Source organism: Takifugu flavidus, chromosome 1 (genome assembly GCF_003711565.1).
Source record: "Takifugu flavidus isolate HTHZ2018 chromosome 1, ASM371156v2, whole genome shotgun sequence".
NCBI lineage: Eukaryota > Metazoa > Chordata > Actinopteri > Tetraodontiformes > Tetraodontidae > Takifugu > Takifugu flavidus.
In genome coordinates, this window is record NC_079520.1 from 550,727 (window position 1) to 572,972 (window position 22,246).

General features: G+C 52.2%; 1 protein-coding gene across 1 annotated transcript in view; it reads right to left on the reverse strand.

Moving 5' to 3' along the window:
- Positions 1-22,246, reverse strand: part of ttn.2 (titin, tandem duplicate 2) — a 160,376-nt gene that overhangs the window by 50,310 nt on the left and 87,820 nt on the right. Inside the window, 55 exon segments of the mRNA XM_057024964.1 lie at positions 124-423; positions 627-902; positions 1,002-1,304; positions 1,394-1,693; positions 1,796-2,080; positions 2,195-2,521; positions 2,627-2,891; positions 2,979-3,666; positions 3,779-5,783; positions 5,860-6,153; positions 6,307-6,606; positions 6,708-6,989; positions 7,075-7,231; positions 7,327-7,478; positions 7,550-7,713; positions 8,020-8,158; positions 8,236-8,347; positions 8,426-8,613; positions 8,695-8,976; positions 9,090-9,395; positions 9,517-9,819; positions 10,187-10,468; positions 10,538-10,688; positions 11,299-11,519; positions 11,641-11,955; positions 12,376-12,675; positions 12,766-13,062; positions 13,135-13,231; positions 13,332-13,552; positions 13,636-13,935; positions 14,004-14,133; positions 14,208-14,389; positions 14,487-14,795; positions 14,873-14,987; positions 15,069-15,383; positions 15,467-15,690; positions 15,765-16,073; positions 16,175-16,474; positions 16,552-16,845; positions 16,947-17,231; positions 17,305-17,482; positions 17,565-17,683; positions 17,782-17,924; positions 18,022-18,178; positions 18,281-18,583; positions 18,687-19,175; positions 19,458-19,760; positions 20,073-20,253; positions 20,348-20,466; positions 20,540-20,664; positions 20,819-20,972; positions 21,066-21,371; positions 21,455-21,651; positions 21,749-21,854; positions 21,935-22,234. Coding sequence (XP_056880944.1) covers positions 124-423; positions 627-902; positions 1,002-1,304; positions 1,394-1,693; positions 1,796-2,080; positions 2,195-2,521; positions 2,627-2,891; positions 2,979-3,666; positions 3,779-5,783; positions 5,860-6,153; positions 6,307-6,606; positions 6,708-6,989; positions 7,075-7,231; positions 7,327-7,478; positions 7,550-7,713; positions 8,020-8,158; positions 8,236-8,347; positions 8,426-8,613; positions 8,695-8,976; positions 9,090-9,395; positions 9,517-9,819; positions 10,187-10,468; positions 10,538-10,688; positions 11,299-11,519; positions 11,641-11,955; positions 12,376-12,675; positions 12,766-13,062; positions 13,135-13,231; positions 13,332-13,552; positions 13,636-13,935; positions 14,004-14,133; positions 14,208-14,389; positions 14,487-14,795; positions 14,873-14,987; positions 15,069-15,383; positions 15,467-15,690; positions 15,765-16,073; positions 16,175-16,474; positions 16,552-16,845; positions 16,947-17,231; positions 17,305-17,482; positions 17,565-17,683; positions 17,782-17,924; positions 18,022-18,178; positions 18,281-18,583; positions 18,687-19,175; positions 19,458-19,760; positions 20,073-20,253; positions 20,348-20,466; positions 20,540-20,664; positions 20,819-20,972; positions 21,066-21,371; positions 21,455-21,651; positions 21,749-21,854; positions 21,935-22,234 — 15,255 coding nt within the window.

Genomic DNA, 22,246 nt, shown 5'->3' on the forward strand with positions numbered 1-22,246 from the left:
TGGAACAAACAAAAGAGTAGAGATCAATAACTGGCAGGTTAATCTGGCTCGCTGAAACACAGTGGGTGCTCCCGCGGAAGCGTTGTGGTCAGAAATGGAGGCAGAACTGTGGCCCAAACTCACCAAATGGATATCTGGCTATGATCCTCTCAGAGTAGATGGGTTCGGAGATGCCAAACCTGTTCTCAGCGCGGACCCTGAAGCCATACTCTTTGCCAGGAATCAGTTTGGTCATTCTGAAGCTCGTTTTGGTGCAGGACGAAGACACGGTGACCCAGTCACCCTGGCTGATGTCACACTTCTCTATGATGTAATTAGTGATGTTGCTGCCACCATCTTCCTGGGGGGAGTTCCAGAGAAGTGTGCAAGCATCAATGTCCTGTTCCGTGACCTCCAGAGGAGCTTCAGGTGGTCCAGGGATGTCTGGTGGAACAACCGTTGGTTAGTGTTTGTTCAGATCTGAAGTAGTCAAGTCCTGTTTATTACAGCTGTTTCGACAAAACTACTGCCACTAATAACAGATGGGCTCTCCACCCAGGAAACAAGTTTAATCATATAATAAATAGAGTATTGAAAACAGGCAGAAGGTTAGTCAGGCTGACACCCTGTAAAAGGTGAACCCTCACCCATGACAGTGACCCTCAGGATCTGGTTGACCTTCCCGGTGCTGTTCTCAGCTGACAGGCTGTAGTAGCCGCTGTCTTTCCTTGTCACGTGTTTGATGATCAGTGTGCAGGAGGTCAGCGTCTTGACAACAGAAAGGCGGTCAGAGGTCAGCACGTCCTCGCTACCCTGCTTCCACTTGCAAAATGGAGCAGGTTTCCCAGCCACGATGGCCTCGACCACCATCTTGGATCCAGCTCTGACTGTTACAACATCAGGCATGATGATTTTCGGGGCCACTGGAATACAAAAAAGGTGCAGTTGTTTCATTTTGTCCACCAGCATCTAGTTGGACTCATCAACTAGTTGAAGCTATTAACTTGTGCGGGTATACTCACTGAGCCGCTCCTTGATTTCAAACACTCCCTCCGCCTCTCGGGCCAATCCAACTCCTACGGAATTCCTGGCTGCTACTCTGAACCTGTACTTCTTGCCTTCTTTCAGCCCCACCACCACGATGGTCAGGTCTTTGACCACAGAATACGGAGTCCACTTGTCCTCAGGAGCCCCCTCCTCCTGGTAGTCCACCACATAGCCGTTAATCTTGGCTCCTCCATCTCTGAGTGGCTTCAACCAGCCCAGCGTGGCGCTGTTTTTAGTGATCTCCAATACATCCATCTTCTTTGGAGGGTCAGGCTCACCTTAAAGCAGCATACCAGACGGGTTAGACGGCGTTAACAAGGGAAAATGTAGCGGCTCAAAGGGAGGGTTTATTAAGAGGGTAGCTCACTGATTGGATCGACAGCCAGGTAGGACTTGGGCGAGTCCTGAGGAACTCCAACGCCGTACTTGTTGCAGGCTGTGACTCTGAAGTAGTACTCAATACCCGGTGTCATGTTGGTCACCTTGAAGCTGGTTTTTTTCAGGTCCTCTATGCACTTTGTCCAAGTCTTCCGGTCCACCTCCCGTTTCTCTACAATGTAGTTGAGGATTGGGCTGCCGCCATCATTTTCTGGTGGTAACCAAGCAAGCTGAGCGGTTGTCTTGGAGATATCCGATGCCTCCAGTCCACCAACAGGGCCGGGAGTATCTGCAGGACATAGAACTGACTGTCAACCTTCCCAACTTTAAATACAGCAGAGGAGATTCCGTATTCCGTGGTGAAAACTTTGTAGTCATCTCTGTTTCTCACCGAGCACTTTCACACGCACAAACACAGCCTTCTCCCCGGCCGAGTTAGACAGATGCAGCGAGTATTGTCCAGAATCCTCTCTCGTGCTCTCCGGGATGACCAGGAAGGACATGGTGTCCACCTGGTCCACGTGACCTCGGCGGATAACGTTGTCCACACCAAGGCGCTTCCAGGTAACTTTAGGGGCCGGCCTCCCTCTGATCACGGCGAAAAGCCGGATGGGGCATCCAGCCCTGACGGCCAGGCCCTTTCTGAGGCTGGCATCCAGGTCGATCTCCGGAGCCTCTGTAGCAGAGAGACACAGAGACATGGGTTTGAGGTCACGTCCAAGGTCTTCTGATTTCATCACAGCCCATGAAACAAGAACTGATGTGATTATTAGAGTTTCTTCAATCTTACCCAGGATCTCTTTGGGGAAGACAGCTTCCTTCAGGTAGGCATGGCGACCCCAGCCCACCTGGTTTTGGGCGGACACTTTGAATTCATACTCCTGCTTTTCATCGAGCTGGCCGATGGTGAACTCTGTGAGCACCAGTGGGCCACGGGTGTCAATTCTCTTCCAACCCTCCGAAGGCTTCTCAGGGTCACTCTCACTCTTCAGCCTCATGTCCAGGCTGTAGCCAATAATGGGAGCACCACCGTCATACACTGGTTTAGACCAGGACAGGGTGATGGAGGTCTTGGTACTGTCACTCACTTTCAGGCCTGCAGGGGGGCCGGGGGGCTCTGCAGGTGTTAACAAGAAAACCCAATATTGAAATACCAAAACACCTGAAATCTTCCAACATTCCAAGGAACATCTACATGAATCCACTGACAATGTAAACTCACCAATAGGGTCTTTGGCTGCAATTGGCCTACAGGGCTTGCTGGGCTCTCCTAGACCCACCTCGTTCTCCGCCTTCACCCTAAACTGGTACTCATGATTGGGAATCAGGTTGGTGACTTTCATGCGTCTCTCGGAAATGGGGCTTTTGTTGCACGGCACCCAGCGGACTGCTCTCTTCTCCTTCCTCTCCAGAATGTAGCCTGTGATTGACTTTCCACCGTCATTCTCAGGAGGGGCCCAGACCACCGTCATCTCGTCTTTGTTCACCTACATCACAGAGACGTTGACAGAAACAGCTCCTCGAATGATGACCTTCTGATGATGACCTTGCAGCTATTTTAGTTGCTAACTCACCTTGGTGACCTCAGGAGCCTCGGGGGGTCCAGGTTTGTTGAACTGAGTTTTGACAGTAACAGGCTTGGTCTCCGTAGCAGGGCCCGTTCCCATCTTGTTTTCAGCCCTTACTCTGAAGATATATTCGTTACTCTCCACCAGGCGCGTGACATTGCAGTAGGGTGTGACCACAGAAGCTGAATATGTTGACCAGACCATCCTCCTGGTCTCACATTTCTCCACAATGTAGCTGTCCACCTCACAACCACCATCATCTTCTGGAGCATCCCACACCACCCTGCACTTGTCCGCTCCAATGCCGGTAAGCCTGAGGTTTCTGACCGCGCCAGGAACATCCAGGACACTAATGTTGGCATAGGCTGTGAAGGTCCCGGCTGAGTTGGTGGCCGTGATGATGTATTTTCCTGTGTCACTGCGCCGGGACTTGGTCAAAAGGAACTTGGAGTAGTCGGTTCCAGTCTCATAGCTGATCCTGGGGTTGTCTCCAACAGCCTTGTCCTTCATCCATTTGACTTCAGGTTGGGGTTTTCCTCTCAAAGCCGCCTCAATTCTAACGGATTCACCCACTTTTACAGTCAAGGTTCCAGCTAGCTTCAGGTCAATGACCGGCTTCTGGATCTCCTCCTTCACCAAAATATCAGAGAGTTTGACCCAAGCACTCTCACCTCCTTCGTTAACAGTCTGCACCCTGCATGAAAAACAAACCAGAGTTTAGGACTGACGTACATTAGAAAGGTCTACCTCAAAGAACACACACGAGAGGAATACAATTCTTTTTTAAACAGAAATACTAGGATTACCTGAAAGTGTAAGTCTGGTTCTCCATGCATTTGTCAGCAAGAAAGAAGGTGTCAGTGAGAACGCCCGTGTTGAGCTTGTCCCACTGTTCCGCATCTTTGGCTTTGCATTCCAGATTATAGGACAGGTTGGGGCTGCCGCCGTCGTAGTCGGGCTTCCTCCACCTCAGGTACACGTGGTTCTTACCAATGTCGGTCACTCTGAAATTTTCAGGCTCACCTGGCTTCTCAAGGGGATCAATGGCCAACAAAGGAGTTTTGGTTTCCACACAGGGCCCCAGCCCAATCTTATTTTCAGCACAGACCCGGAATAGGTATTCGTGGCCCTCCATCAGCTTGGCCTTGATCTTGCGATTGGTACAATTAGAGGAGATCATGGACCACATTCTAATGCTGGGCTCTCGGCACTCCACAATGTAGTTGGTGATCTCCGATCCACCGTTGTCCTTCGGGGCTTCCCAGTTAATCATGCACGAGTCCTTGGTGGCATACGTGGTGTGCAGATTCTGGCAGTGGCTGGGTCGGTCCAGCACGTTAACTGTGATGGTACACGAGGCTTCACCGCCCTCGTTGGAAGCCTTCAGGATGTACTTGCCATGGTCGGCTCTCGTGGCTTCCTTGATCCGAAGGTGCACCACTGGGAGGTTCTGAATGATGGTGACACGTTTGCTGCTCTCCAGAACGGTGTCTTGTTTGGACCAGATCACTTCTGGTTCTGGGCGGGCTTTGATGTAGCCAATGATATTGATGTTGTGTCCAACACGCACAGTGACACGCTCCCGGCAGGTTGCTTCCATCTCAATCTCTGGGGGGATGAGAATGTCCTGAGCCACGACAGACTCTGGGACTTCTCTGGATTCTCCATCTCCAACCATGTTTGAGGCGAAGACTCTGAATCTGTAGGTCACACCTTCTTCGAGACCCTTTACGGTGTAGGCACACAGCTTAATGAAGTCATCCAGGTTCACTTTCTTCCATTCTTCAGTGTCAGCCTTCTTCATTTCCACACTGTAGCCCAGGATGGGGCTGCCCCCATCTTTGGTGGGCTTGGTCCAAACCAGGTCAACGGTGGTTTTGCTGTAATCCTTAACTTTGGGGTTGACAGGTGGGCCAGGAACAGTGATGGGCCTGCAGGGCTTGCAGGGGTCAGAGATGGGGGAGGGACCACTGTACCCAGCGATGTTCTCAGCAAACACTCTGAACTCATAATCGTTCCCCTCAAACAGACCTAAAACCTTGTACCTCATGTCCTTACAGGGGGTCCTGTTAACACGGATCCATTTGCCTCCCTTGTGGCGGCGTTCAATGATGTATCCTGTGATCTGGCTGCCACCGTCAGACAAGGGCATGGTCCAGCCGAGCAGCACCGCATCCTCTGAGACGTCAGAGGCCTGGGGCTTTCCAGGTGGGCTGGGTGGCATGAAGGAGTGCTCAGCAACGGTGGGCTTGCTCTCCAGAGGAGCACCGATACCCATCTTGTTCTGAGCACGGATGCGAACCACATACTCCACGCCCTTCTGCAGACGTGTGATGTCGAGGTTTGTAGCAAGGCTGCTGGAGCTTACACCTCCCCAGGTCTCCTTTTTGGACTCTCTCTTTTCCACAATGTAGTTGGTAATGGCACTACCTCCGTCGTCTTTTGGAGGACGCCATTCGATCTTCATGGAGTCTGGAGTGACCTCCAGGATGTCGACGGGGCCAATGGGTGCAGCAGGAACGTCCAGCACAGTGACGTTTAAGGCCGCTGTCTTTGTACCGGCTGGGTTGGACACGGTCAGCAGGTACGTGCCACTGTGATTCCTCGTGCACTCATTAATACTCAACACAGTGGAGAAGTTGTCAGTGTCGATCTTGGTGTTGCCCTGGCTGCTAATCTCCTCTCCTTCCATTGACCATTTGGCAGTGGGAATGGGAATTCCTCTCATGATAGCTGGCAGTCTGATGGTGGTGCCGGCCTTTACGATGATGCCTTCAATGAGCTTAACATCCACCTCGACAACAGGGGGCACTATGGAGACAGAGCTGGTTATTCTCCCCACTCTCTCAACAGTCGACGGCTGATTCACACTGGAAGTGTCACTCACCCAGTTTCTCCTGGCACAGGATAGGCAAGGTGGTATCAGGTCTGCTGAGGCCGATGGCATTCTCAGCTCTCACTCTAAAGCGATACGTCTTTCCTTCTTCCAGACCAGTCACATGACTTTCTGGAATGCTGACAGTCTTCCATTCATCCCACTCTTTCTCTCCTTCCTCCTGAAACTCCACCAGGAATCCCGTAATCTCACTTCCTCCATTGCGGTCAGGCCAGTTCCAGGCCAGCCAGACCTCAGTCTTATCCACGTCCGTGTGGTGCAGGTCTTTGGGAGGACCAGGGGGGACTGGAGGGATCAGAAAAGAGACATTTAGGTGTCAACGTGTCCTTCGAAGGGAGCGATGCTTCTCCAGGCTCCTCTTAGTTGAGGAAAAAAGAGGAGCATTTGAGGGAAAGGTTCAGGGAAAATGAAAGACACCAAGATTTTGACGCTACTCACACAGCGGATTCATGGCCTTGATGGCCTTCGGGGTCTCAACATACTCGCTGCGGCCATACTGGTTCTCAGCAGCGACTCGGAAGGAGTACGCCGTTCCCTCCATCAGGTGCTTCAGCATCATGCTGCGCTTCTTGGATGTGGAGCACACAGGGACCCACTGAGTGGATGCAGTATCCTTCTTCTCCACCACAAAGTTAGTGATGCGAGCACCACCGCTGTCCTCCGGGTCCTTCCAGGAGAGGTAGGCTGAGTCACTCCTGACGTCGGACACCCGGAGGTGCTGGATGGGACCAGGTTTGTCTGGAAAAAGGAACCAAGAATCATCTCAACGGTGTTGAAATAAATGAGCAAATGACTCGTGACTAAATAGCAGGTCTCTACTGCAGATAAAGATGTTTTACCAAGAACAAGAACAGTGCAGGTAGCGGTCTTGGATCCAGCCGGGTTTTCCACTGTCAAGGTGTAGTCTCCACAATCCGCACGAGTACAGAACCTTATCACCAGCTTGCTGTCTGCCTGGGAGGTCTCGATGTCAGCCCTGGGGGGCACCTCAGCATCATTCTTCTTCCAGGTGACGGTTGGGAATGGGACTCCTTTGATGGTGGCCATCAGTGTGATGTGGGTGCCGGCCAGGGCCTTCACCTCGCGGGTCATCCCAGCATCCAGCAGCAGTTCTGGGGGCTCTAGAAGACAAAGAAATGGAAATGGTTATTAACGTACCGCTTCAGGAGAACCGAGTAGAGGTTTTTACTTCATCTAAAGACTCACCGAGTCTGTCCTGCACCCTGATTGGCTCTTTGAGGTAGGTGGGGTCAGATTCCCCTGCAGCGTTCACAGCCATGACCCTGAAGTTGAACAGAGCGTCTTCTTCTAGGTTTATCACCTTAAACTTGGTTTCCTGGCAGGAGTCTGGAGTGTGGTTCACCTGCACACAGATTTGTAGGAATACGGTTGGTAGGTGAGAAGGTCATCAAAGATGAGGTGAGTTTGGGAGGTAAACTGAACAGTGGACTTCCTGACCTTGGTCCACTCCTCTTCCCCAGCTTTCTGGAACTCCAGCAGGTATCCAAAAATCTTCCCTCGGCCAGTGTCAGTGGGTGGAAGCCACGACAGCGTCACCGACTCTTTGGTGAAGTCGATAACCTTCAGGTTTATCGGTGGACCTGGTTTCACTGTGGGAGAAGCAGCAGCGATTCTTTAGGGAGTCAAATTCCAGCAGAATCCCGCGGCCAGAACAACATACCTATGGGATCTTTAGCAAACACAGGTTTGGATGGCGGACTTGGATCTCCGGCTCCAACCTCATTCTCAGCGCTGACACGGAACTCATACTCGCAACCCTTCAGAAGATCCATGACCCAGTACTCAACCTTGGGATGGATTCTCTCCGTGTTGCAGCGAACCCACCTGGAAGCAGAAAGAGCGGCGGAATGTTGACGTTCACCTCATCATGAAACTGGTTAAAGAGGTTTAACGGAGATGAAGAATGTTCCCAATCATTCAGGGCAGAGATCCAGCTCTGCGTGGGTCCACCGGGCCTCCTGGAGGCTTTTTGAAGACATTTCTCCTCTCATCCCATTGGCTTCATCAGCACATTAATATGAGGGATTCCCAGCAGTTAGAATTGAGGAAGGATGAAAGGCAAAATATCTTCAAGAAGCCACAAGGACGTTCAGATGGCCAGCCTCCTCCCACAGGTCCCTGGTGGTTCACCTGTTGGCCATGGTCTCCTTCCTCTCTATGATGTATCCTGTGATGGGTTTCCCTCCATCCGCAGGTGGTTCCCAGCGGATGAGAGCAGAGTCGTGGTAAACCTCCAGCACTGTGGGCTGTTTGGGAGCATCAGGCACCTCTGTGGGGAACACACACATGTCCACAGGTTAGAGCTGGAGCAGGACTCCCTGTGCTGGTGGAGTTCTCTGGACCTACTGTAGATGTCTCTGGCTTTAGTTTCACCAGACTCTAGAGGGTCGCTGATGCCATAGAGGTTCTGAGCCATGATTCTGATGATATATTCACGGCCTTCAATCAGCTTTGGCACCTGCAGGGAAAAACCAGCAGCTGTTTAACTGATGTGATGAAACGAGGGTGTTTGTGTTCCAGGTTCTCAGGAGCCCACCTTGCAGGTGGTCCTAGTGCAGGAGGAGGTGACGGGCATCCACAAGTCTCTGTTGGTGTCTCTCTTCTCAATAATGTAGTTGGAGATAGCACAACCACCATCATCTAGAGGGGGGTTCCAGGAGATGACCATAAAGTTCCTGTAGACCTCATCAAAAACCACGGGACCCTGTGGCGGCTGAGGGCGGTCTGATAGGAGGACAGGTTGATCTTTCTGAGTTCTTTATGTTGCTAAACAGGTGGTTACGCAGGTTTTGAGCGGTGCCTCACCAACAACAGTGATGGTGCAGGCTCCTGAGCGAGATCCTGCAGCGTTCTCCACCTTCACCCCGTAGCAGCCGCTGTGTTCCCTCCTGGCTTTGATGATGGTGAGGCTCAGGTGGTGGGCAGTGCTATGAAGGTTGATCTGCTCATCTGCCTTCAGCTCCTCGCTGTCCTTTGTCCAGGTGAGAGCTGGAACTGGCCTGCCACTGAAGCGGCCTGACACGGTGCAGCTGTCGCCCACCTTCACCATCAGCCTTTCACGTATGTCCAGCTCAAGAGTGGGTGGTTCTGGGGGAACATTTGAGAGGTCCGTTATGCAAACCTGCTGCTCAGCAGAAGAACGTTGGAGACTACGAGAGATAGAATGGAACCCGTTCCTCCGGTAGGCCGCGGCCACTCACCCAGCTCATCCTTGCACTGAACGGGCTTGGTGGCGAAGGACGGTTTCCCCTGGCCCACCTGGTTGACGGCCGAGACCCTGAACTCATGACTGGATCCCTCCTTCAGTCCAGCGAGTGTGAACGTTCTGTCCATCAGCTTTGTCTCGCCGCCCACGCGCACAAAGTTGTCCCGGCCGATCATACGGGACTCCAGAACATACTGGGTCACCTCAGCACCACCGTCGTACTTGGGCGGCCTCCAGGCCACAGAGATGGAGTTCTTGGACACCGCAGAGATGACCAGGTCCTCCGGACGCTCCGGAACCGCTACACAAGACATCACATCACAGAGCTCAGTGCTTGGGTTTCTACCCAGAACAACCGTTCCACCGACCCGGCTGTGGTGCCGATCTAGGGCTAAACGACACGGAGGTTCTCTCTGACTTACAGATGGGATCTTTGATGAGAACCATCTTGTCCGTTTCAATAAACGGTCCCATCCCAATGATGTTCTCTGCTGCGATCCTGAAGAAGTATCCCTTCCCGTCCAGGAGCCCCTGCACCACTGCGTTGTTCCTGGTCACTGTGTAGGACACCGAGGTCCAGCCCATGCGGTCCGACTCCCTCTTCTCGATGATGTAGTTGGTGATGGCGGAGCCTCCGTTGTCTTCAGGAGAGTACCAGGTGAGTCTGCAGGAGTCGTTGGTGAGGTTCTGACCAGAGAAGGGGAGTCCAACGGGACCAGGGACGTCTGGAGGGAGGGGGAAAAGGTGAGACGCCTGTCTCACACGCATGGCCTGTCTCACATTCACGGCCTGTCTCACACTCACGGCCTGTCTCACACGCATGGCCTGTCTCACACTCACGGCCTGTCTCACGTTCACGGCCTGTCTCACACTCACGGCCTGTCTCACATTCATGGCCTGTCTCACACTCACAGCCTGTCTCACGTTCACAGCCTGTCTCACATTCATGCCTGTCTCACGCTCACGGCCTGTCTCACATTCATGGCCTGTCTCACATTCATGGCCTGTCTCACACTCATGGCCTGTCTCACATTCACAGCCTGTCTCACGTTCACAGCCTGTCTCACGATGCGTGTGGTGGCACCCACTCACCCAGAACCTCAACGATGACGGCCTTCCTTCTCTCCCCACCCTCGTTCTTGGCTATCAGAGTGTAGATTCCTTGGTGCTGCCTCTTGCAGTTCTTGATGACCAGGGAGTTGGAGATGCCTGTGGTCTCAATCTTGGCCTCTTTGGGCACCTCGGCATCATCTCGGCACCAGCTGATCTGTGGGGCAGGTTTACCTGACACATAGGCGATGATGCGAATGGTGGCGCCAGCATGGACCACGATCTTCTCCTTTACTGAAGCATCCAAGTCCATCTCAGGAGGAACTGGAGAAGTTAGGTGTTTATTAAAGTGTGTTTAGCTCAGAGCAATTAATCAATGTTTAGCGAACTCACTTGTTCTGTCCTTGACTTCAATCACTTCTGACACAAGTCCTGGCTCTCCCACGCCAGCGGCGTTCACGGCTCGGACCCTGAAGCGGTACAGCCCACCTGCCTTCAGACCGGCAACCACAAACTTGGTTCCTCTGATTTCTGTGTCCTTTACCTGCAAACCAGTAACAAACTCAGGAACTAAAGTTTAACTCAGGAACTCAAGTTTAACTCAGGAACTCAAGTTTAACTCAGGAACTAAAGTTTAACTCAGGAACTCAAGTTTAACTCAGGAACTCAAGTTTAACTCAGGAACTAAAGTTTAACTCAGGAACTCAAGTTTAACTCAGGAACTCAAGTTTAACTCAGGAACTAAAGTTTAACTCAGGAACTAAAGTTTAACTCAGGAACTCAAGTTTAACTCAGGAACTCAAGTTTAACTCAGGAACTAAGTTTAACTCAGGAACTCAAGTTTAACTCAGGAACTAAAGTTTAACTCAGGAACTCAAGTTTAACTCAGGAACTAAAGTTTAACTCAGGAACTAAAGTCCAGCGTCAGACGCAATTTTGGAAATTTAGTGTCCGTAGATCCGTAATTTAAAAGCCAACCAAAAAAACACACTTTTCTTAATAGCATTCGCTCTCTTTTTGCAAAATACCACAGAACACTGCTAGTTTTAAATCATTTACGCTGTGCACATTCATATTAAATGGTGCACATATTATAACAGACATATATGAAACTAACATCCCAACATCCCCTTTTTTAAGAGCAGCTTTTCTACCTTCTCCCAGCCTTCGTCACTGTCGGCCTCCTTTTCCTCGGTGTCACTGAGCAGCAGCCTCCTCTGAGCTTTCTTCTCCTCCTCCTCCTTGTTCACCTCTCTGAACTCCACCACATATCCTGTAACCTTTGAGCCACCGTCCAATAAAGGAGGGATCCATTCCAGCTCCACCGACGACCTGGTCCAGTCGATCACTTTGGGAGTAGGAGGCCCAGGAGGCTCTAAACAGGCACATACGAGAATCTGGTTTCTTCACTGAGCCTCTCACAGAAGCAGCTGAATCCTGATTTGATTGGATTTTTAAGCTGTGAGTTGCTGGTATGACTTTCAAAGCGTTCTTACTGATGGGGTCTCTGCACAGAACGGGGTCAGAGGGCACGCTGGGCAGACCACACCCAGCAGCATTCGCAGCACTGACTCTGAACTGGTACACAGCACCCTCCAGCAGACCCGTCACATCCCAGTTGTTGCCCAAGGGCAGCGCTCGGATGGGGTCCCGGTTGACACGGGCCCAGCGCTTTGAGGTGGTCTCCTTCTTCTCAATGAAGTAGCCAGTGACGGGGGAGCCGCCATCATATTGGGGTTCCTCCCAGTTGACGGTCATGGACTCCAGACACACCTCAGTTACAGTGGGCTTCTCACACTGACCTGGGACGGCTGCAGGATGATCAAGCATCAATAATCGTCATCAGTCAACACAAACACACCCTTTGGAAGAGATTTTAGGTTTATATCAACTCTAATTTGATTTAAATATGTTGACAACAGTCTTTTTAACCGCTTATCCCCTCTCGGGCTCTCGGGGAGGAGGCAGGAGCCCCCTGGAGGAGCCCCCGGGTCATCGCAGGCCCCTATATGAGCACTTGTGTGTTCGGTGCCTTGCTCAAGGGCACCTCAGCAGTGCTCTGGAGGTGTTCTGGCACCTTCCCCGACTACCGCGACTAATGTATTTCTTTTCCTGAATGCTGCTTATATGATTATTTATGTGTTGTTATTTAGGTGTTCTTTACAAAGCCCTTCATCACATTCATACACATGAAATAATGATGAAGTCTTTTTGCTGTGATCTGAACTTACTGAAGAGGTTCCGAGCCTTCTCGGGCTCACTGAGCAGTGGGGGGCCGACCCCAAACTTGTTCTGGGCCATGATCCTGAACTCATACTCGTGGTTTTCTGTCAGGCGAGTGACTACAAAGGCACACTCCTTAGGGTCATTGGAGACGTGGACCCAAGACTTTCTGTTGTCCTCACGCTTCTCCACAACATAGTTGGTGATCTTGGATCCACCATCCTCTGTGGGTGGATTCCAGGCCAGGCCAATCCTCTCTGCAAAGACCTCAGTGAACTTGACTGGTCCGACGGGGGGGCCAGGTGGTCCTGTAGGGCAGAAACAGCCATGGAGGAGGTGTCACAGGTGCTGAACATCCAAACTCTGTTATTTAACATCTGGTGTTTTGTTCTTCTCACCAAACACGGAGAGCTTGATGTCTTTGGTGACGCTGCCCAAGCTGTTGCTGGCAGTCAGGCTGTAGATGGCGCTGTCCTGCCTGCAGGCCTGCTGCACCAAGAGGGTGCACCTGTCCTGATTCACCAGTTTGTTGATGTGCTGGTCATACTGGATGGTCACCTTCTCCTCAGGCTTGGCCATGCTGGCCTTCTGCCAGGTGAGCGTGGGGAATGGGCAGCCACCAACTTTAGCTACCATGCTAACGTCACAGCCCTCCTCTCCCTCCATGGACTCCCGCAGCTCAATGGTGGGAGCAACTACAGGAAGAGGTCAGTGGTTTGGGAGGGTGGGGACATTTTTAAAAAGGTAAGTTGGTTTCTGCTACTTACAGGTTTGGTCTTTGATGACCAGGGGTCCGGCGGTGGTGGAGGGTCTGCTGGGCCCAGCAGCATTCACAGCTTTAACTCGGAATTCATATTCTCCACCCTGCAAACACACAGCGACGTGAGAACGGGTCTGCACAGAGAGGCGCTCTGTGTAATGGGTGACTAGTGATGGCAGCGTGTAGACAAGAACATGGACTGGCCTCCTTCAGGTCCTCCACCACAAAGGAGAGTTCCTCCACGTCTCTCTTGTTGCACTGCTTCCAGGTCTCCTTCTCCTTTCCGCTGGGGTCCCAGCTCAAGCGTTCTATGATGTAGTGGGTCACCGGAGAGCCGCCGTTGTTTTTGGGACACTCCCAACTCAGCGTGACGGTGTTCTTTGTCACCAAATTGACTTTCAGCTTCGTGGGGGGGTCAGGTGGGTCTGAGGAGGAAGAATAAGACGTTGGGTTTGAGCGGTGGCAGGATATCTCTGAGTTTAGATTTCTTGAATCAATTTGCCCTCACAGATGGGGTCTCTGGCGTGAGCCGGTTCTGTGGTCGTGGTGAAGGGCCCGAACCCAAGTCGGTTCTCCGCTCTGACCCTGAACAGGTAGTCCTGCCCCTCCAGCAGGCCTGGCACAACGTAGGCCTGGCTGGCACAGGCGGCGTTCACCTTTGTCCAGGCTTTGTCAGTGACACATCTCTTCTCAATGAAATAACTCTTGATTCTCTCTCCACCGTCGCTGTCGGGGAGTTTCCAGATCAGCCTCACGGTTGCTCGGGTGATGTCAGTGACTTTAAGGTCCTTTGGAGGTCCAGGAACATCTGGACCAAGACAGAGGTGCAATCAGAAAAACCCAGATCATCACAGAGTCAAATGGCCACAAACGTACCGAGGACGTTGACCCGGACATTGACGTGTTTTTGTCCTGATTTGTTTTTAGCTGTGATGGTGTAGCGTCCAGAGTGCGTCCTCAGACTGACGGGGACTATCACAACCGAGCTGGTATCGGTGGACTCAACCTAAAATCACAGGACAACAGTTAGTCTAGACTGATCTTTGGAGAAGAGACCACTAGAGAGGACACCAAGCTCACCTCTGAGTCCACAGGCAGTGTGTGAAGCTTGTTCTTCTTGTGCGACTTTGCTTTGCCATCAAAGTCCCAGGTGACCTTGGGAGCCGGGCGACCCTTGATGGTGGCAGGGATCCTGATTGGATCCCCAGCTCGGATGCAAAGTAGGTCATCGGCCGTCACATCAAGGGAGATGGAAGGAGGAACTGTCCACATGGGAACACCGGCGAAGAGGTAAACCACAAGAAATGCCACCAACAACTGAGGAATGAAGAGAAAGCCAGAATGGAGAGTGGGACGTACGCTGGATGTCTTCAACCAGAACCTCGCCAGTACGTGGGCTGGGGTCAGACTCGCCAACGTCGTTGACGGCAATAATCCTGAAGTGGTGGCGCTTCAGCGCACGGAGGCTGGGCACTGTGAACTCCGTGGTGGGATGGAGGGTGTCGGGGTCATTGACCCGGACCCAGTCAGACTTGCCCTCGTCCTGGATCTGGATGATGTAGCCTTTAATGGGGCTTCCTCCATCCCGCTCAGGAGGCTTCCAGGAAAGTGTGACGCTGTGCTTCGTCTTGTCTGCAATCTCAGGAGCAGCAGGCATGCTTGGAGGAGCTGAAGGAAGGAGCAGAAGCTTCAGTCATTTCACAACGTTTCTGCTATTGGGGTTTGGTGAAGCCCCGTCGACTTACTGAGGGGGTCAACAGCAAAGGCCGAGTCCGAAGGGGAGCTGAACGGTCCGATTCCTGCAGAATTACTGGCGGCAACCCGAAACTCGTACTCTGTTCCTTCAATCAGTCGAGTCACCTGGGAGACAGAGGCGAGGATTCATTGGTGCTGGAGCATCGACCCGATGTCATGAAATGATGCAAAAGACTCAAAGCTGACCTGGTACTCCCAGCCTTTTATACCCCTTTTGGTGACCGGCATCTTGTTGACTCTGGCCCAGTAGTCAGTACCTTTCTCCCTCTTCTCCAGCCAATAGCCGATGATCATTGAGCCACCATTCTCTCTGGGGGGTTCCCAGGTTAACGTCATGGAGGTCTTGCAATAGTCTGTGATCTTTGGCTTTTCTGGTGGGCCAGGAAGGCCAAAGGGGTCCGTGATTTGGACGTCCTCTGTTTCACAAGGGTCAGATTTGCCATAGCGATTCTCAGCTCTGACCCGGAATTTGTAGGTCTCATTGGTCTCCAGGTTCCACATCTGGAAAGAGAGATGGTGGTTGTATTCCGTCAAGCTTCCCTCATATGTTTCAGAGAGTTTTTGTCTAAACATGATGTACATACCCCATATTTCCTCTCGATGATACTGTTGGTCACCTCCACCCACTGGGGTTTAGGAGATTCCTCTCCCTCTTCCAGGTCCGGTTCCTCTTTCAAGACTTTCATCTTCTCAACAATATAGTTTGTGAGCTCACTTCCACCATTATCCACAGGTGCATCCCAGTGGAGGTAGCAGGACTCGGCCTTGATGTTGGACACGGTCAGGTTGCGAGGCGGTAGCGGGCGGTCTGCAGAAGAACACAGTGCAGTTGGAGCGCAGAAGAGTTTGCTGATGGTTGACCAGGCGTCTGCTCCAACTCACCCAGGACCATGACAGAGATGGTGTGCTTGGCAGAACCCATGTTGTTGGAGGCCGTCACCGTGTAACTGCCACGGTCCCTCCTGTTGGCCGAGGGGATGGACAGCTTGGTCTTGCAGTTCATCCGGCCAGTTGTCTCGGTCTCCATCAACAGGCTCTCGGTGGGTTTCTGAATGATGACATCATCCTTGGACCACTCGATCTTTGGGATGGGGAGACCCAAGACATCAGCTGGGATCTCGATGGAGTCGCCTTTCTTCACAACAATCGAGTCTCCCTTGAAGTGTTTCAGCATGTGAATCTCCGGGGCCACTGAAAGGGACAAAGGAGGATCCGGACAGGTCAGCACTCCAGACAAGAACTGGGCGGAGGCAGCAGAATCCGAGACAATGCTTAGAGAAACACCATAATACCTTCATCATCTTGAATGACCACAGTTAATGGGATGGATGGTTCGCTCTCTCCGATCAGGTTAGCACACTTGATCCTGAACTCGTACATCCAGGCGTCATCCAGGCCCTCCACGGTCATGGTCATGTTGGGGCATATCTCCGTGTTGCATGGCTCAAAAGCCTGCTGGTCCTGCCTCTTCTTCTCAACAAAGTATCCAATGACCGGGCTGCCTCCATCATTGCGCGGTGGTTTCCAGGCAAATGTGATGGAGCTCTTGGTGCGTTCCGTGTAGTGGAATTTCTCGGGGTATGAAGGTGGTCCTGCAGAGGAATGGAAGCAATAATTGGTCTCAGGTGTTTATATTATAGATCCCTTATTTCCAGGTCACCAGGCTCACCCTGCGGGTCCACAGCCTTGATGGGTCCCAGCTCCACAGGTGGGCCCATGCCATACTTGTTCTTGGCGATGACCCTGAACATGTAGTCCTGGCCCTCCATGATGCCCACACACTCACACTTGGAGGAGGCCGTTTCCACGGGCTGTCTCCAGGTATGCATCTTGGCATCTCTCCTCTCCACAACAAAGCCAGTCAGATCACTACCGCCATCATCCTCGGGATCGTCCCAGTTCAGGAAAATCATCTTTCGAGTCACAACGACAGGTTTCAGGTCTGTGACCGGCCCGGGGACGTCTAAAGAGGAAAAGTGGGTCATTCGGCCGCGTTCACTCTCAAGTTCCACCATTAGAAGCTGTCATCGCCCTCTGGCCCCGCCCCCTTTGAGCGATACTCACCCACCACCTCCACTCGGGTTGAGGCGCCCTTCGTGCCACTGGGGTTGCAAGCGGAGATGTGATACTTGCCGCAGTCCTTCCTCTGAGCGTTCTTGATGGCAACGATGCTGTTGTTGCCCTCGCTGAGGATCTCCACGCGCTCTTTGTCAGGTTTGCCATCGTTAATGGTCCAGGTGATGGATGGGTAGGGTTTACCTGTGACGGTAGCTGGTACGTGAAGTGTTTCTCCAGCTCTAATGACTACACCATTCTTGACAGACAGATCCAGTTCAACAACTGGGATTTCTGTGGGGGAAACCAGTACCAGTGAGAAAAGGATCAGAAACACACGGTTGAATGAAGGTGTGTATCGGCCGACCTGCAGGATTTCTAACAAACACGGACTCTGTGAATCCTGGCGTTCCCTCTCCAGCAGCGTTACAAGCAATGACTCTAATCTGATACTTGGCTCCCTCACGGACACCATAGACCGTGAAGGCCCGGTTCTTCCAGGGCCGCTCTGTGGACCTGGACCAGTCTTTGGTGCCAGCCATGGCCTACAGAATGCCAGAAAAAAAGAACAGAACTATTTTATTTGCGCAAACAGCCTGCATCCGTTGTGCAGCGTTACGATCTGACCTTGTCCACGTGGTAACCCAGGATCTCTCCTCCACCAGTGTCAGCAGGTGGATCCCACTCCACGTCGATTGAGTGGTCGGTGGTTGCTGCCACCCGAGCCACCGGAGGTCCAGGGGGTACTGGACGAACGAGCACAGATATGAATGTTTAGTGTTTCTTTAGTTACGGATTCACGGCTAAACCTCCTGAAGGGTTAGGGTGTGATCAGGCTACATACAGATGGGAGCCTGGGCGGTCTTGGGGTCCGAGGGGATGCTGAACTTTCCGGGTCCAGCCTGGTTCTCAGCCGCTACCCTGAAAATATAGGTGAGCCCCTCCAGCAGACCTTCGACATTCACCTGAGTGTCAGGGATGATGTTCCTGAGGAGGTGGACAGGAGGGAAGGTTAGAAGCTGCAGACATCTCCATTTCTTCTGTTGGATTAGAAGCAACAGGAGATGTGGCGGTGTCTCCTCACCTGTTGACCCGCGCCCAGTGCGAGCTGTTGATCTCACGCCGCTCTACCCAGTATCCCATAATAGGGCTGCCGTTGTCGTTGGGTTCATTCCAGGTGACCAACATGCTGGTCGCAGTGATATCATCAATCTGGGGCTTGTCAGGAGCCTCAGGAGGTTCTAAGGTGTGACAAAGGAATTTGTTTTGTGCGTTATTTCCAGATTAAATGAGAGTTTTGGTCAGTCATTGTTTCCAGCCTCAGCTGTTCAGTAGTACTGTACCAAAAGGATTCTTGGCTATGAGCGGTTTGGAGATGCAGGGTGCACCAGCGCCGTATTTGTTCTCTGCCACAACCCTGAAAATATATTCCTTTCTCTCTATCAGCTTTGGCACGAGGTAGCGACATCCGCGCAGCGTGGAGGTGACAGAGCTCCAGCCAATCTCCAGCTTTGAGTTGTCCTTCTTCTCCAGAGTGTAGTTGAGGATCTCGCTGCCACCGTCGTCCAGAGGAGGATCCCACTTGCAAATAACAGAGTTCTTCCTCACCTCCTCAAACCTGAAGTTGACGGGGGGTCCAGGGGTGTCTGCAGGGACGGAGGGGGCAGATGCATGAGGACAAACCTTTTTCACTGGTAGATCTTTATATCTCACTACAACAGGACGAGAGAAGAAGAAAATGCTCCTCACCAAGTACGTTGACTTCACAGGTCGCAGAGGCGGAGCCGTGGTCGTTCTCCACTTTCACCATGTAAACGCCGTGATCAGGACGCACCGAGTCTTTGATGAGGACGGAGGACACGCCTCTGTGTCTGTTGTTGATGGTCAGGCGCTCATTTATTGTGGGGTAGTCGCTCTCCTCCACCTCTGCCTCTGGTTCAGGAGCCGCCTCTTCCTTCTTCTTCTCTTCCTCTCCTTCCTTCTTCTCTTCCTTTTCCTTGTCTTCTTTCATTTTGTCCTCTCCTTCCTCTTTCTTCTCCTCTTTCTTCTCCACTTTCTTTTTCAGGGGCCTCTCCGGCCTCTTGCGGAGCGCCTCAGGCCGGATCACCTGGTTGTTCCAGTACCATGTGATCTGTGGATAGGGGGATCCAGAGATGTTTGCATCCAAGCAGATCTCATATCCTCGTTTTACGTTGAGACCGGACTGAAGGCTGCCACTCAGGAACACCTTGGGAGGATCTAAGACACAAAGAAATCAATCAAAAGTGGTAAAAATGAGCAGCTTTCATTCAGCTTATTGGGGATTAATATGATTGTTCCTATAATCTTCCTGGCTTTAGTTGAAAATATAGCTGGAAAAATGGATTGTGGAACAGACCGTTGCTGATTAAAATGAGAAGGTGCCCTGCAGGTTTCACCTGTCAGTCCTTCAGAGCCAATAACTGAGCTCCAATATCAGCAGCTGCTGCTACAGAGAACGTTTGGTTTGGTGCCTTGCTAATACCAGAACATCCTCCTTACCGACAGCATCCGAGGCCTTGATGAACGGGGTGTTCCGGGAAGGCTCACTGACCCCTGCGGCATTTTCAGCTTTGACTCTGAAAGTGTAGTTCTTGCCCTCCTTCAGCCCCCTGACGGTGTAGGACAGGACGGGAACCAGGAAGTCGTTGCACCTTTCCCATTTGTCATCTCCCTTCTGCTGCATCTCCAGGATGTAGCCCATGATCTTGCAGCCACCATCATACATGGGGGGCTTCCAGGTTAGCGTGGTAGTGCTAGACGTGGGGTTGTGGGTCTCCACATCCACTGGGGGGTCAGGAGCATCTGTGGGAAGCACAACATGTTAGCACGGCTTTGCAAGAACATTACACTATTTCTTCATCATGGAATTATTAATCTGAATAAATCTGAAACTCTGAAGTGGCTTATTAGGGTCATAACGCATTTACGCCTGTGCTTTACGTCATCCACCGTGTGTCCAGAAGACCAGGGTGGAGAAGAACCAGCACAGGCTCACCCTGAGCATCTGTTCCAGCTCAAAAGGATTCAAGCTTTGAAAGGTGCATAAAGGGGAGTAAATGCTGTTCATCTAATAACCAGCCCACACTTGAACTGTGCTGTCCTAGCATAGCTTACGCTTTTGGTCCTCGGCGATGACGGGGTTGCGGAGCTCAACAAACTCTCCACCTCCGATCTTGTTGACAGCCTGGACTCTGAAGTAGTACTCTCCTCCAGGGATGAGGTCCTTCACAGTCCAGCTCACCTTGTTCTCTCCAGACATCATGTTGACGTAGGTCCTTCTGCCGGCCTCACGCCGCTGCACAAACAAACAGCAGCGCATCACTCGAGTCGCTGGAGTGGCTGATGTGTCTGATGTGTCTGCTGCCAGCAAATCATTAAAGAATACAGACCTGCAGGACATAGTGAATAACTGGGCTGCCACCATCATAGTCTGGAGGGTCCCAGGACACTTTGCAAGAGTTCTTTGTGATCTCTGAAGCCAGAATTTCTCTACAGGGACCAGGAAGGCCTGAGAACACAGACGGTTTCAATGAGACGGACCTAGATGGCAACAAGACAACTGTGCATTCGCAGTTCTTTACCAATGACTTTGACATTGATGGTTGCACTGGCAGCTCCCAGTTTGTTCTCCAGAGTCACTTTGTACTGTCCTGCATCAGCATGAAGACTACTGTCCACCTCCAGGTGACAGGACGTGTACTCCTTCCTGTTGGACAGTGGACACGTGTGAGTATGGAGTGAAACATTATCAGGAGCTGATTGAGTACACAGGAAATCAGTGGTCCATGAACGTGCTCAGAACTTTGAGAAAGCACCAGAACATTCGCCACCACTTGACAGAACAGAAAGAACCAAGGGACCTGAAGCTGAGGCGGTCGTCAGCTTTGAGCTCCCTGCCATCTTTGTGCCAGGTGATTCTGGGGGAGGGCACCGCTCTGAAGGGAACTGGGATGTGCAACTTCTCTGTTTCCACAACAACCAGGTCCAGAGTCTGGAAGTCCAGTGTTGGGTTACCTGGGAACAAAGCACGCGCGCGCGCACGCCTGTTGGTGCCAACCTGAAGCGTGGATACTTCAGCAGTCGTGTGAAGTCAAACTAAAATCTCACAGTCAGATTCTTTGGCAAAGACGTTCTCGGAGATGTCGGAGGGCTCGCTGACACCCACAGAGTTGATGGCCCTCACTCTCAGGATGTACTCCTTCTCAGGGACCACGCCATCCTCCACGCGGTACTTCAGCTCCTTCACGGGGCGAGAGTTGACCCTCATCCACTTCTCAGTGCCGGCCTCACACATTTCGATGTGGTAGCCGGCGATGGGGCAGCCGCCGTCCCTCACGGGGGGTTTCCAGGCGATGGACAGGAAGTCCCGACCGGCTCCAGTGACATGGAGCTCAACAGGTGGAGATGGAACACCTGTGGAAACACAAATCAGCCGGATTTGGACTTCTGATCCACTTTAACGTAGTTAATGAGCCTTTCGTGGTCACTCGACAAACCTGTTGGATCTTCAATGGTGAGGATCTCGGTGGGTTCACTGGGATGGCCGACGCCCGCCTCATTCTCAGCACTGACCTGGAACTGAACCTCGGTGCCTTCAATGACGTCCGTCACCCTATATTTGCAGTCTGGGCCTGACGTTTTACCACATTTCACCCAGCGTGTTCCCAGTTTCTCCTTCTTCTCAACAGAATACCTTAAAGAAAGAACCATCACACGTTGCACCCCTGCTGGCACCAACACCAAAGCTTTAGTGCTAATATGGAGGAACAGTGAGGGGAGAAGAAGGCCACCTCAGAATGGGTCTGCCTCCGTCGTTCTTCGGTGCCTCCCACTGCAGGTCCACGTATCGCTTGGTCACGGCGTTGACAGCAAGAGCGTAGGGCGGTCCAGGAGTGGCTGAACCAAGCAGAACATTTGAGATTCTCCTCTCCTGCCTGGCACCACCCACCCAGGAATGAGACTGATCTTTTACTCACTGAAGGTGTCTTTGGCCAGCACAGAGTCGGTCAGCTCGCAGAAGGGCCCGACCCCCACGGCGTTCTCGGCAGCCACGCGGAACACGTAGAGCGAGCCTTCGTTGAGAGGCGCCACCGTGTACTTCAGCTCCTTCACCGTGGTGTCCACAGCCTGCCAGCCTTTACGCCTGACGTCACGCTTCTCCACAACATAGTTGGTGATGGCTGAGCCCCCGTCGCGCTCCGGGACCGTCCACTTCAGCTCGGCGCTGCTTCTGCTGATGTTAACCACGTCCAGCCAGCGAGGAGCTGAGGGGGGGTCTGGAGAGACAG